The 12,200-nt window shown below is 43.0% G+C and overlaps 1 protein-coding gene across 1 annotated transcript in view; it reads left to right on the top strand.

Moving 5' to 3' along the window:
- Nucleotides 1-218: 218 nt before the first annotated feature.
- The window catches only part of LSG1 (large 60S subunit nuclear export GTPase 1), a 28,434-nt gene continuing 16,452 nt past the window's right edge, over nucleotides 219-12,200 (top strand). The window contains exons 1-5 of the mRNA XM_037040203.1: nucleotides 219-617; nucleotides 2,065-2,191; nucleotides 5,814-5,934; nucleotides 6,113-6,199; nucleotides 6,733-6,819. Coding sequence (XP_036896098.1) covers nucleotides 519-617; nucleotides 2,065-2,191; nucleotides 5,814-5,934; nucleotides 6,113-6,199; nucleotides 6,733-6,819 — 521 coding nt within the window. The 5' untranslated portion in view covers nucleotides 219-518. The remainder of the gene's footprint in view (nucleotides 618-2,064; nucleotides 2,192-5,813; nucleotides 5,935-6,112; nucleotides 6,200-6,732; nucleotides 6,820-12,200) is intronic.

Genomic DNA, 12,200 nt, shown 5'->3' with positions numbered 1-12,200 from the left:
AAAAGCTATTTAGTTGCTGGGACTCCAAGCGGTGGGGCCAAACCTTCAGACACCCGCTGAAAACAAGAGCCAAGAGCCAAAGTAATTCATGCAAAGGCTCAGAAACACCCTTCCCTCGAGTCCCCGCCTTCTTCGGACGAAAACAGCAGGGAGGCGGGGTTACCACCGCGAGTACCACGGGCCCTGTTTCCTAGCTCTTCCGGGTTTCTCGCTGGACGCTGATGATCGACGCACGAGTTTGGAAGATACCATGCTCTGATTCAACCCCACTATCAAATTTCGAGCCATTGCTAGAGATACCTATAGAAACTTAAGTTGCTAGAAAACTTCAGATTTTTTTTCTACTATAATTTCAAACTCGAGATATAAGGAGGCAGTTTTGAGCAAGTTATCTCTGTTTATGTTCAACGGAGGCCTTCACTACTTGGGCTCGCTCATAACGTCACTTCCTGGGGTCCGGCGCTTGAATATCGGAAAGCGTGCGTTTTAGGCACTGCAGTTTTGGCGTTTGTGTGGCTATGGGCCGCAAGAAAGCCCCGGGTACTGGATCCCTGGGCCGGGCACTTATCCGCCATCAGGCTCAGAGGAGTCGTAGCCACCGTCACACCGACTCCTGGGTGAGACAGATCTTGTCATTTTTTTCAGCCTTTCTGTCCGGCTGTGAGAGTGAATGCTGCGAATCCTGGTAGGGTTTTGAAGGATGAATACGTTTCTCTCAGGCCAATAAGCAGGTCCTTTTTACGGACGGAGGGCACAAAGGTGGAGACCTAAAAGTAGGACTAATATGATGAAGCAGGAGTGAGATCTCGAAGGGTCTTTATGTCGGGATAACAGTTTGGTCTTTGCCTTACAAGCCATGGGAGCATTTGGAAGTGAGAGACATAAATTCTACTTCTTTTTGTATTAATTAGTTCAAAGAAATGACCCCCTCCTCAAGAGTGGCTGGTTGCTACTAGAAATCCAGCGTATCTCTAATTCCTGCTTCATCCTTATTTTTTCCTAGTAGTGGCCCTTAAACTTCATCTCCAGAATGTGGCTGGCCCATTGTTTTCTCAGGGCTAGAAAAGATCGTATTTTTATGACCTTGAAAAATGGACGAAGTGTTTTGACTTGTGCTTGCTATTTTGACCCTTCATAACCCCAGGTATTTGAGACAAGAGTCTGCTAAAGTCAATGATGTCCTTGGGGGTAGCTGTCCATGTGCCGCTGATTTCCATCCATATAATATGCAGAGTAAGCCGCATTCGGTGCACATCCGGGTTCACTAGGTCAGAGTTACTCTGGACGTTAGATTACTGATAATTTCAATGGATTTGGAAGCAGCTTGTCATTAATGTAGCCTTTAGGAAGTGCTGGGAAGATTGAATATGAGTTGTAAAGAACTGGATTCCAATCCTTACTCTGACTTGCGCTGATTCTGCGGCCTTGGTCAAATCTTTTAATCTTCAGGTTTTTTTCCTTTTATTTGTACCTGCACTGAGCATGTAGCTGGAGTGGTGTTTTTCAACTCCTGGTTGCGTCTGGAAATCAGTTAAGGAGGTGGCAACTAGAGGGTTTTTAACCCAACAAAAAATAATTCAAAATATCAGTGTAGTAAGATAACTTTGCTTTTGGATTTTTTTATATTATTATTTTACTCTACTGAGTGGTACATAATTGTATCATTATGTGTATCACAGCATTTGGGTCACTGTGGAAAACTTACTCTGGGGCTCATCAAAAATTTTGGCTACTCTGTGGCTGCCAGGACCAGAGAGTCTATGTTCAAATTTTACTTCTATCACTTGTTAGTTACAACTCTAGGTAGTTTATTTTTATCTGTTTAAGTCTGTTTCCTTATCAAATAAAATAGACATTAAAATTTACTTCAAAAGATTTTGGAAATCAAATGAAAAAATGAGGTAAGAGAGTACTCCTGTAAATGTTAGTTATTACTAGTGTTGACTCTAAAGCTGCTGATGTCACACTCAAGACAGCAGAATAGTTAGTTCCTTGGTGGTTGGAGTTTGTTTGGATGTCAAAAGAGAAGAGAGGAGCTGTATTTTTACCCTGTTTTGTTCACAGCTGCACACAAGTGAACTCAATGATGGCTATGATTGGGGTCGCCTTAACCTTCAGTCGGTGACTGAGCAAAGCTCCCTGGATGACTTCCTTGCCACTGCAGAACTTGCAGGAACAGAGTTTGTAGCTGGTGAGTTGTTTATTGCCGAGGGTTTGTGACATGGTCACATTTCTGTCTTTGCTGACTAGATACAAATAAGTCTACTTGGAACTGTTTTGCAGACCCTATTAAATTCATAAGTGAGCTGCCTTTAACACAAGGGGACATACCCCAGAAGCATTGTGGGGAGGTCTAGTAGTACTCAAGGTGTGAGCTACAGAATGTGCCACAGCTTGTGGGTTGAGCCTGAGAATTTGCATTTCTAACACATTCTCAGATGATGCTGTATTTTCACAGTGAATACTTGGAAACAATGCTCAATAGGTGGAAAAATGGCTAAGTAAACGATGGTACGGACATGCTGTACAATACTACTCGATCATTAAAAGGAATGCAGTAAGTTTCTGAGTACTAACATGAAGGATCTCCAAGACCAATTACCAGTTATGAAAAGACCAAGTTAGTGCAGAATAGTGCGTATAGTATGGCAGCACTTGCATTTAAAAAATCTTACCTAGGTACTAGACTTAATGGGATGATCACTTCGTAAGTTACATAAAAGTCTGATTATGACGTTGTATCCCTAAAACTAATTAAAATACTGTATATCCACTGTAATTGAAAAAAAATTTTAAATATTTTTCAAAATGAATTAATCCATATATGCATGTGTATTAGAGGGGGAAACTTGGAAAGCTGCACGTTGAATCAGTAATCTTGAGGGAGGGAACTGGAGTTGCAGGAGTGGGAAGAGGGTTGGGGGTTGGTCAGAGAAAGGTGTGCCTTTATGGTTGAATTTTTTACAAGGAGATGTGATGTATTGTGTAAATGTGTAAGTAAAAGTTAATTTTTAAAACCATGAAACAAAATAGAGATTAATGAGGAAATGGAGCAAAGTTTGACTCTAGAAGGGGGCGGCAACAGAATGCAATCAAAAATGAAGTTGGAGGGGTGAGCTTCCTATGAAAGTGCTGCGTCCTCTGAAGCTGAGAGAAGGAAGAAGGAAGCCGAAGGGGAGTGCACGCATTTAGAAATGTGTGGGTGAGAAGCTGAGAGGGGTGCGTATCTTAATAGTTTGAATTTTTCTCTTAGTAAGGTAGGAGGCCATCTTCTGAAAGGAAATAGGCAGAAGAGAGGAGTAGGGAGCTGAAGAAGAGTATTTACAGTTTAGAGAATGAGAGAGAAAAACCACGATTGAAGACTTTCTTCTTCTGTGGAAAATCCTAAGGACTTAGCTGATGTTGAGCCCACACACTTGTAGTGATACTGATATTGTGATACAATAAGAAATTTATATATTTGGTCCTCTGCCTGGGTTCTTGACATGAAAATTTCAAAATTACCTCTGGAATCTCTGGTGTGATTGGAGTGTCATTTTGTATGCTGTGGGAATTGGAGGTTGGGGACCCCTGGGTACCTTCAGAATGAGGGTTGGTCTTTTAAACAGAACGGGGCATAATTAGACTTGGAACTTGGAGCCCCACCTCTGGGTAGGGGAGAGGGTCTGGATTATAATCACTAATGAGCAATGATTTAAAAAATCGTGCCTACATAATGAGACCTTCATGAACCTTTTGAAAATCCACTAAAATTTCTTACTAAAATTTATTGTAAACCTTCCCTTTCTTTTCATTAATAATGTAAAGGTGGTAGAACTTTATTCACAATTCTGTGGCCTGCAGACAACACTGGCTGCTAGACACACAAGGACAGTGATCCCTAACCCGGAGGCTACGGGTTTCAGCCATCTGTGCACCCCTAGGACTGCATGCGGGATTGTGTGCGTGTGTGCGTTGGTGCATTTTTGGATGCAGTGGTGGTCTGTGGTTTTTCAATAAGTTCTCCTGTGAGTCCCTGACCTAACAAAGGAATGCCAAATAATGGCAAGTGTGAAATGCTCCCTGGGGACTCTACTTTTTAAAAGATAGCACTCATTTTTAATTTTTAGTAAATAAGGGAAAGTTTGGTGTTGTGATGTAGTAACATATATATTTGGTCTTCGTCCCCAGTGTCTGATACAGAAGGCTTCTAAAATCCTTACAACTTCTTGAGTGATGGAGGCTAGAGAGCGGTTGTGCTATGAGGTGGCTAGTGGGCCCCTAGGTAACTTCTGTGTGGGTGGGGAGGGGCTGAGTACCACAGGAACCACCAACTGGGTGATTAGAGTGTGGGAATTTTCAGGAAATACCCACCCCCCACACACAGCCTCTGGAGATGCTGACGGTTGAGTTAATCACCACTGACCAATAATCATTCATGCCTACGTGATGAAGCCTCTATAAAACCCATTCATGGATTTGGCACCTGGAGTAAAGTGGTGGGACAGAGCCCTTATACCTGTGGAGTCTGAATTGTAGGACACCAGCTGATGTGTGGAGAGTTGGAGACTCGGTTGCTGGTGTGGGAAACCCGCATACTTGGGGTCAGAAGTGTTGGTAGTAAACACAGTTCAGAGACCGGTGGCTGCATTGTTGTATGGGTACTTGGCACAGCACTCCCAGGGCCCATGTGAAATGTACGAAAATGAGGAGAAAAGGCAGTTGGCTTTACCTGAGGTTGGAGATTTGGGAATGGGTGCAGTGGAATAATGAATGCGGATGTCCAATTAGTGGCCGAATGTGTGGGCTGTATGGTTTTAGGCAAATAGGGAAAGAAGTGAAGCTACGAGCTGGGTGATGGGCTGGGAAAAGAGTAGGGAATCAGGGCTAGAGGTGTTTACAGTGGTTGGCCACTGGGTGGGAGGTGACCACTGAAGGAGGAATCAGTGTGAAAGAATTACCAAGTGCATGTAGCTCGAGGGTGTGTGTTTTGACTGTTGGCTGAGGATGACACACAAGAGAATGGTGGCTGAACTCTAGGTTACTAGACTGAGCAGACCAAAGTCCTAGGCGGTGTTGGTGGTCTGAGAAGGGTGACAGACTACACTTCGCCTAAAGGTCATTAGCAATGTTGCTGAAGATGTTGTGTTATCTTTGAATAGGACCTTCTCTTGGCATTTTGGTAATAGGCTTAGCTGGCTTTCTAGGTTCTTATCTCAGTGAGGTCACCTGCCCAAGGGGACTAGAGAGCTGGGTGAGGTGTGTGGTGAAATGGAGTGACCTGGAGCAGCTCTGGAACGGCTGCCTGGGCAGGAGAAGGGCGGGTAGTAGAGCCCTAGTATAGAGGTCTCTGTGGTTTATGCATGGACTTCACATTTATTTCATTCATATACAGCATTGATCGGGTGTTCACCATAAATATCTTATGTCAGTTAAAGCGGCGTAGTAGTTCACCGTTTATAACTGAAGTGAGATGACTGCATCTTGGCTTCCCCACCCATTCCCACTGGTTTACGTAAAATGAATGAAGAGATTGATTGTAGTGAATCTTTACAACTGCTGCCCACTCTTACTGCATTTAGCATATGGAGTTTTATAAAATTAGTACTTGAAAAAGTAGTTGACCTTTTGAAAACTTAATAAAGTTTTTTTTTCTTTCTTTTGGTAGAAAAATTTCATTCGGAAATTATAATTTATTCACGGCTAGAGGAATCTAAATCAAAAAAGCTTAAGTTCTGTTTTAGGTGCTCATATTTTTAGTTTTTCAAGTAATGACCAATATTCGCTATCTATATTGCCTCTTAAGTAACAGTACTTTTCTGTTCCATGAACAGAGAAGCTTAATATTAAGTTTGTGCTTCCTGAGGCCAAAACTGGATTGCTGTCTTTCGAGGAGAGCCAGAGAATTAAGAAGCTGCATGAAGAAAACAAACAGTTTTTGTGCATACCAAGGAGGTGAGTTGAACAACAAAGTAGGACTTTACAAGGCACCACAAGGCCACTGAGGATAAATTTTTTAAGGTGGCATACACTTTTTTCCTGCTAGCTTCTCTCAGCAGCCATTATTAATCCAAATCTTCTGTTTTATTTTGGTAACTCACGTGGAACTTTTTTGCCTCTGTGATTGTTTCAGACCAAAGTGGGACAAAAATACTAGCCCTGAAGCACTCAAACAGGCAGAGAAAGATAACTTTCTAGAATGGAGGCGTCAGCTTGTCCGGTGAGTGTTAGACTATTTGAAGATTCGCCTTGAAATTTCAAGTCCGATATTTTGGTGTGTTTGCATGGCTGTTTGCATTTTAAAATCTTGATTCTTTAAAAAGAAAAATGGCAGATTTCCTCTTTTGCGTGCAAATTGGGGTATGTGCAGACAGCACTGCTGGCTGCCTGGGAAGCCTTGCACAAAGGCGGCGAGTTGGCTGGGCTGCTCCAGCTCTGTCCTGTTCTCTCCTTTGTACTCTTCTCCAGCCTTGGTCACCCCGGAGGAGAGCACCGCTCATCCAGTGGTCCTCCCGAAGGAGGGGGATGCCTTGGAGAAACGTCACTTCCTGTGATGGATAACCTTTCAGGGTTTAAGTAGATTAAGTATAAAACTTGGATTTGTTTTTCTTTATAGCCTCCGAAGAAAGTATCTAAAAATAATTTGACAGTATTTGTGTACTTGCTTTTTAATGCCGTGTATTCAAGTATTTATATTACTCAAAACCTTCTATTATAATCTGGCAAAGTTATAAACCTATCATTTTAAGCCAGGCTAGAAGAGGAACAAAAGCTGATATTGACTCCGTTTGAAAGAAATTTGGACTTTTGGCGCCAGCTCTGGAGGGTGATTGAGAGAAGGTAAATGACCACTGGGGGGTGGTGAAGTTGTTGTAATATTATATTGGATTTGGTTTTAATATATGTTTACAGGCCCCGGGATGGGGCGGGCAGGATTAAGCTATGCAAAAGGGCTGTTGAGAATTATCATGAAGACTGAAAGTATGATTCTGTATTTTTTCATACAGATTTTTTTGTTATTAGATGAACACATTGACAAGCTTGTAGAATGGTGAATGTTTTCTGTAAGATGAGTTCTGAAGCAACTGTAATTATTTCAGCAAACGTATATTGAATTTCGACTGGTGATATGGAAGACATGGGTGTGAGAAGGGATAGGTGCCTCCCTGCAGAGAGAGGGTGACGGGGGCCAGCAAAGAGCCAGGCACCAGGGCATACCGGTGAGCGGAATGCAGTCCTCGCACTTAGGTGCCGCAAACCTGGGGAAGTACAGGGCAGAGTGCAGTTCCTACTTCATTGCAGACAGAAAAAAGTGGGCCAAGTCACAGCAGGAGAAGGACCAGTTGATAAAGGTTGGGGGAGGGGGTGAGATGATTTATTTTAATTGGGATTTGAACCTGAGAAATTAAGAATGGGAGATTTTTCAGCCGTTTTTTTGTGCGCTGATTATTGATGTTGATGCATCAGCTTTCTCCAGTCTCACCTCTTGGTGTAGTTCAGCGATTTTCAACTAGTGTACTGCAAAACTTTTCAAAGCATGCAGTGCCTGGCTATTCAGGCAGGCGCACTGACCTCCCTACCCTTAGATTGTCAAATTAAAAAATGCCAACAGCCAACACAACAATAGCTGTCCAGTGTGAATGAATCAAAATGACACCTATTTTTTGGGCAGGTTGGCAAAAACAATGATTTGGTGTGCCACAGACTTTAGTATTAGTTTACATGTGCTGTGAGATGAAGAGGGTTGAAAATCATTGGTAGAGTTAAAAGGGTTTTGTTCTCTTCAGAGTGTCTGAGTTATTTACAAGGACTCCATAAATAAAACTTATATTTAAAATGATTTTTTTTAAACATTTTGATTTTTTTTTAAGATTTTATTTATCTTTAGAGGGGAAGGGAAGGAGAGAGGGAGGGAAACATGGCTGCCTCTCATGCGTCCGCTCATGGGAACTGGCCTGCAACCCGGGCATGTGCCCTGACTGGGAATTGAACCTCAATCCTCTGGTTTGCAGGCCCACGCTCAATCCACTGAGCTATACCAGCCAGGGCTGAAATGATCATTTTTAACAAGGAAGCTTCAGGTTGTATTTTTTTTTAAATCTATAAGATACACCAAGTGAGAACGTTAGGAAACAGAATGTTTTACTGGTTCTTGGAAAAGATTGTTTGCGCATTTAGCATTGTTAGGGAAAAACAAACAAGCAAACAAAACACCTCTTGGATTAAATTTGTGAACCAGGTGGGATGTGGTTGCCTGGTTGAATGCAACAGGGGAATGTCCTAAGTGTGGGGGCTCAGTGTGATTTCAGGCCCATCCCCCACCCTTGCCTTCAGAACTACCCGTGATGCTTCTAATCCTGGGCTTTCTCTGGGACACTGGAGCAGGAACAGGCTTGCTTCTTATGGGCTTGGCATTTCTAAGTTGCTGTTCTTTCTTTCTCTTTGTCCTAATGAGTTCCAGCCTTTCTGTTCATTTTTTTTTTTTAGATTTTGAGAAGGAGCAGAGATAACCATGTGTGTTCTTCCATGTCAACAGGACAGCCCTTTACCCACTTCTTGTGCCCCTCAATAAGTGATTGGTTTCCCTAGCATGAGCCTGTGCTTGTGAAACTTTTAGCATCAATTGGACTATAGTATTATTTGCTTTATTTTTCTTTCGTGATATTTCTCTTTTCATAAGAGGGAACGTATTTCTACTTCACTGCATATAGTGTATTTTATTTTTTAATTCTATTGTTTATGTTATTACAGTTGTCCCAGTTTTTCCCCCTTTAACCCCCTCTGCCCAGCACCCCCCATTCCCTCAGGCAGTCCCCACACCATTGTTCCTGTCCATGGGCCAAGCATATAAGTTCTTTGGCTACTCCATTTCCTATCCTCTATTTTACATCCCAGTGGCTATTCTGTAACTGCCTATTTGTACTTCCTAATCCTTTCCCCTCTTCACCCATTCCCCCATACCCCCACCCCAAATATGGCAACCATCAAAACACTTTATCATGATTCTCTCTGTTCTGCTTATTTGCTTAGTTTGTTAGATTAATAGTTTTGTTCCTAGTTTTGAATATTTTGTTGTTCATAGATTTGATCTTTCTCTTAAATAAGTTCCCTTAACATTTCATATAATTGTTTGGTGATGATAAACTCCTTTAGTTTTTTTCTTGTCTGGGAAGCTCTTTATCTGCCCTTTGATTCTAAATGATATCTTTCCTGGGTAGAGCAATCTTGGCTATAAGTCCCTGCTTCTCATGACTTTGAATATTTCTTTTCAGTCCTTTCTTGCCTGCAAAGTTTCTTTTGAGAAATCAGCCGACAATCTTATGGAAACTCCTTTGTAGTTTACTAACTGTTTGTCTTAACTGCTTTTAAGATTCTCTATTTATCTTTAATCTTTGGCATTTTAATTGTGATGTATCTTGGAGTAGGCCTCTGTATCCATCATGTTTGGGACTCTGTGCTTCCTGTGTGCTATGTGAAATGTCTCTTTCCTTCACCAAATGAGGGAAGTTTTCTTTCATTATTTTTCTAAAGAGATTTCTAATTTCTTGCTCTCTCTTTTCTCTTTGTGGCATCTCTAGATACAAAAGTTGGATTGCTGAAAGTTACTCCACAGGCCGCTTACACAGTCCTCATTTTTTGGATTCTCTTTTCTTCTCCTGTTCCAGTTGGTAGTTTTTTGCTTTCTTATGTTCCAAATCATTGATCTGATTCTCTGCTTCATCCACTCTACTACTATTACCCTGTAAATTGTTTTTTATTTCAGTTAGTGTATCCTTTATTTCTGACTGGATCTTTTTTATGCTGTTGAGGTTCTCACTAACTTTCTTAAGTGTCCGTATAACCAATGTTTTGAGCTCTGCGTCTGATCTCCATTTTGTTTAGTTCTTTTTTGAGAGTTTTGATCTGTCCTTTCATTTGGGCCATGTTTCTTTGTCTCCTTGTTTTTGCAGCCTCCCTGTGTTTGTTTCTATGTATTGGATACAACTGCTTTGACTTCATGTCTTGGTAGTGTGGCCTAATGTGGTAGGTGTCCTGTATGGTGCATTGGCACAGCCTCCCCTATCACCAAAGCTGGGTGCTCAAGGTGCACCCTTTGTGTGGGCTGAGTACACCCTCCTTTGTAGTTGAGCTTTGATTGCTGTTGGCAGATCAGTGGGAGGGATATACCCAGGTCAGTCAGCTGCAGGGACTGACTATGACCACTGACCACCAGCCTCCACCCTCCATGAAGGATCAGTTGTGCAGGGGCAGGGTCGAGGTGCTTCTGTGTCGACTCTGTGGTCCACTGGGGTTTCCCAGGTGGTGCAAGCCAAGGTTAGCACCCACCTGTGTTTTGCTAGGGCCACCCTGCCTAAGTTATAAAGCGATCGTCGATGACTATTACTGGTGCTGGGTGTGGAGATTCCTAGGCAAAGCCAAGCTGTGAATCGAGGCTGGTTGCTGCTAATGCCAGGCCTTGGGCCCCTTAGCAAGGGGTATAGGGGCTGGGGTCTCACTGAGGCTGGCTGTTGCTTGTTTGAGAGATTTTAGGAAGTTATGAAGCATGAGCATTTGTATGGAAAAGCAGCTTGGGGCAAGGCAGAGTTGTAAGGAGTCTTTGGGGATCTCCAGGGCAAGGCAAACAGTGCTAGCCAGAGTGATGGAGTAGATAAGCCACCAGCCTACCTACTCTGTGCAGGGAGGGTTCAGAAAAGAGACGGTGGCTCACCTTTCAATCCGGGAGAAAGCTGTTCCCCAGCTCTCACCTTGATGGCAGACACTTCAGTTCTTCCCTGTATGCCACTGGTGTCTTTCAAGCTGCTACCCTGGTGCTGAAGCTCAGAAGGAATGAATCTGATTAAGTTTGCGTGTGGGTTCTTTAAGAGGAGCTGCTTGGGACTCCAGAAATTTCTTCCATGGACTCAATCCCTGCTGGTTTCTGCAGCCAGAAGTTATGGGGGCTTATCTTTGTGGTACTGGAACCTTGGCTAGGGGGCCTGGTGTTGGGCTGGGATTCCTCGCTTCTGAGATATCCCTCCCAAATTTTTATCCACCACATGTGGGTGAGAGACCAGCCCATTCCACAGCTGTGCCTCTCCTACCAATCTGGATGGATGTGGTTTCTTTAATTCCCTAGTTGTCAGACTCCATTCGACTCGATTTCTGATGGTTCTGAGTAATGGTTAGTCTGTATTTCAGTTGTAACTTTGATGTGGCTGTGCAAGGAGGCTAGCCGTGTTTCCCTGTTTGAATATAGTGTGTTCTATATGGCAGTTGATCTGAGTTACATAGAATTATTATCAGTAAAGTGACTACTGCCACATCCTTTAACAGGAAATATGTATTGGTGGGTTCTACACAACAGATGTCTCCTGTTTGGTAACAGGCAGCTAAGCCATCTGTCTCTTTAATTTCAAAAGTAATTACCAGAAAAGATTTGATGCATAACATGTATTGAAGTGCAGGAAGCTGCTGTGGCACTGAGGGCAGAACCTGGCATTCCAGCAGCGCAGGTGCTTCCACTGCGTCACACCAGCCCTTCCTGGTACCCAGTTGGCACTTTCTGTGCACCCTGATTCCGCACACGGAGCAAGCTCTGGTAAACTGGTCGTGTTTTCTTACTGGTGTTTCTAAGCTGGTTATTCTTATTATTTCTGCATGTTTGATAGGTACATATATTGTTTGTTAGACCTTGTAATTTTAGCTCATTAGGCTTTGTCCTTTTTTTGCAGTCATTTCTACATGTACTCTTAAATCATCACAGCACTGACTGTGGCCGATTATTACCTTAAAGAAGAAAATGTGAGGATCTGCTTAATTTGAGAATTTAAAAACAATTTGTCATAAATTAGCAAGTCTGTGAATTCCTTTGAATCACCTAATTATGGTGGAAATGTAACTACCCCAAAGGAAGTGCACTTTGATTGTGGGAAACCCTGTCCTGAGCGGTGGCCGTGACTTCATGCACGTCCTCGGTACTCAGCGTGGTTGAGGAGGAGTGTGCTCCGAAAAGGCGAACCAGACATGGACGTGGGGGGACCACAGTGAGGGGTAGGCAGTACATCTGCTTCTTACTCCTTTCCAGTGGCAGTCACAGCTGGCCCTTAAAAAAGCACCTACCTATCCACAGAAGCTGGGGAAGGGAGGGTCCTCCCAGGGAAGTGAACCATGTATTCGTGCAGTGCTGGGCTGCTGTAGTCCTACCACATTTCTTAGGGATTCGAGGGGCCTGTCAGCTGTGG

This window comes from Sturnira hondurensis, unplaced genomic scaffold (assembly GCF_014824575.4).
Source record: "Sturnira hondurensis isolate 20B ecotype Veracruz unplaced genomic scaffold, ASM1482457v3 Scaffold0000396, whole genome shotgun sequence".
NCBI lineage: Eukaryota > Metazoa > Chordata > Mammalia > Chiroptera > Phyllostomidae > Sturnira > Sturnira hondurensis.
The sequence above is the reverse complement of the archived record's forward strand: the minus strand, read 5'-3'. Positions and strand labels throughout refer to the sequence as shown.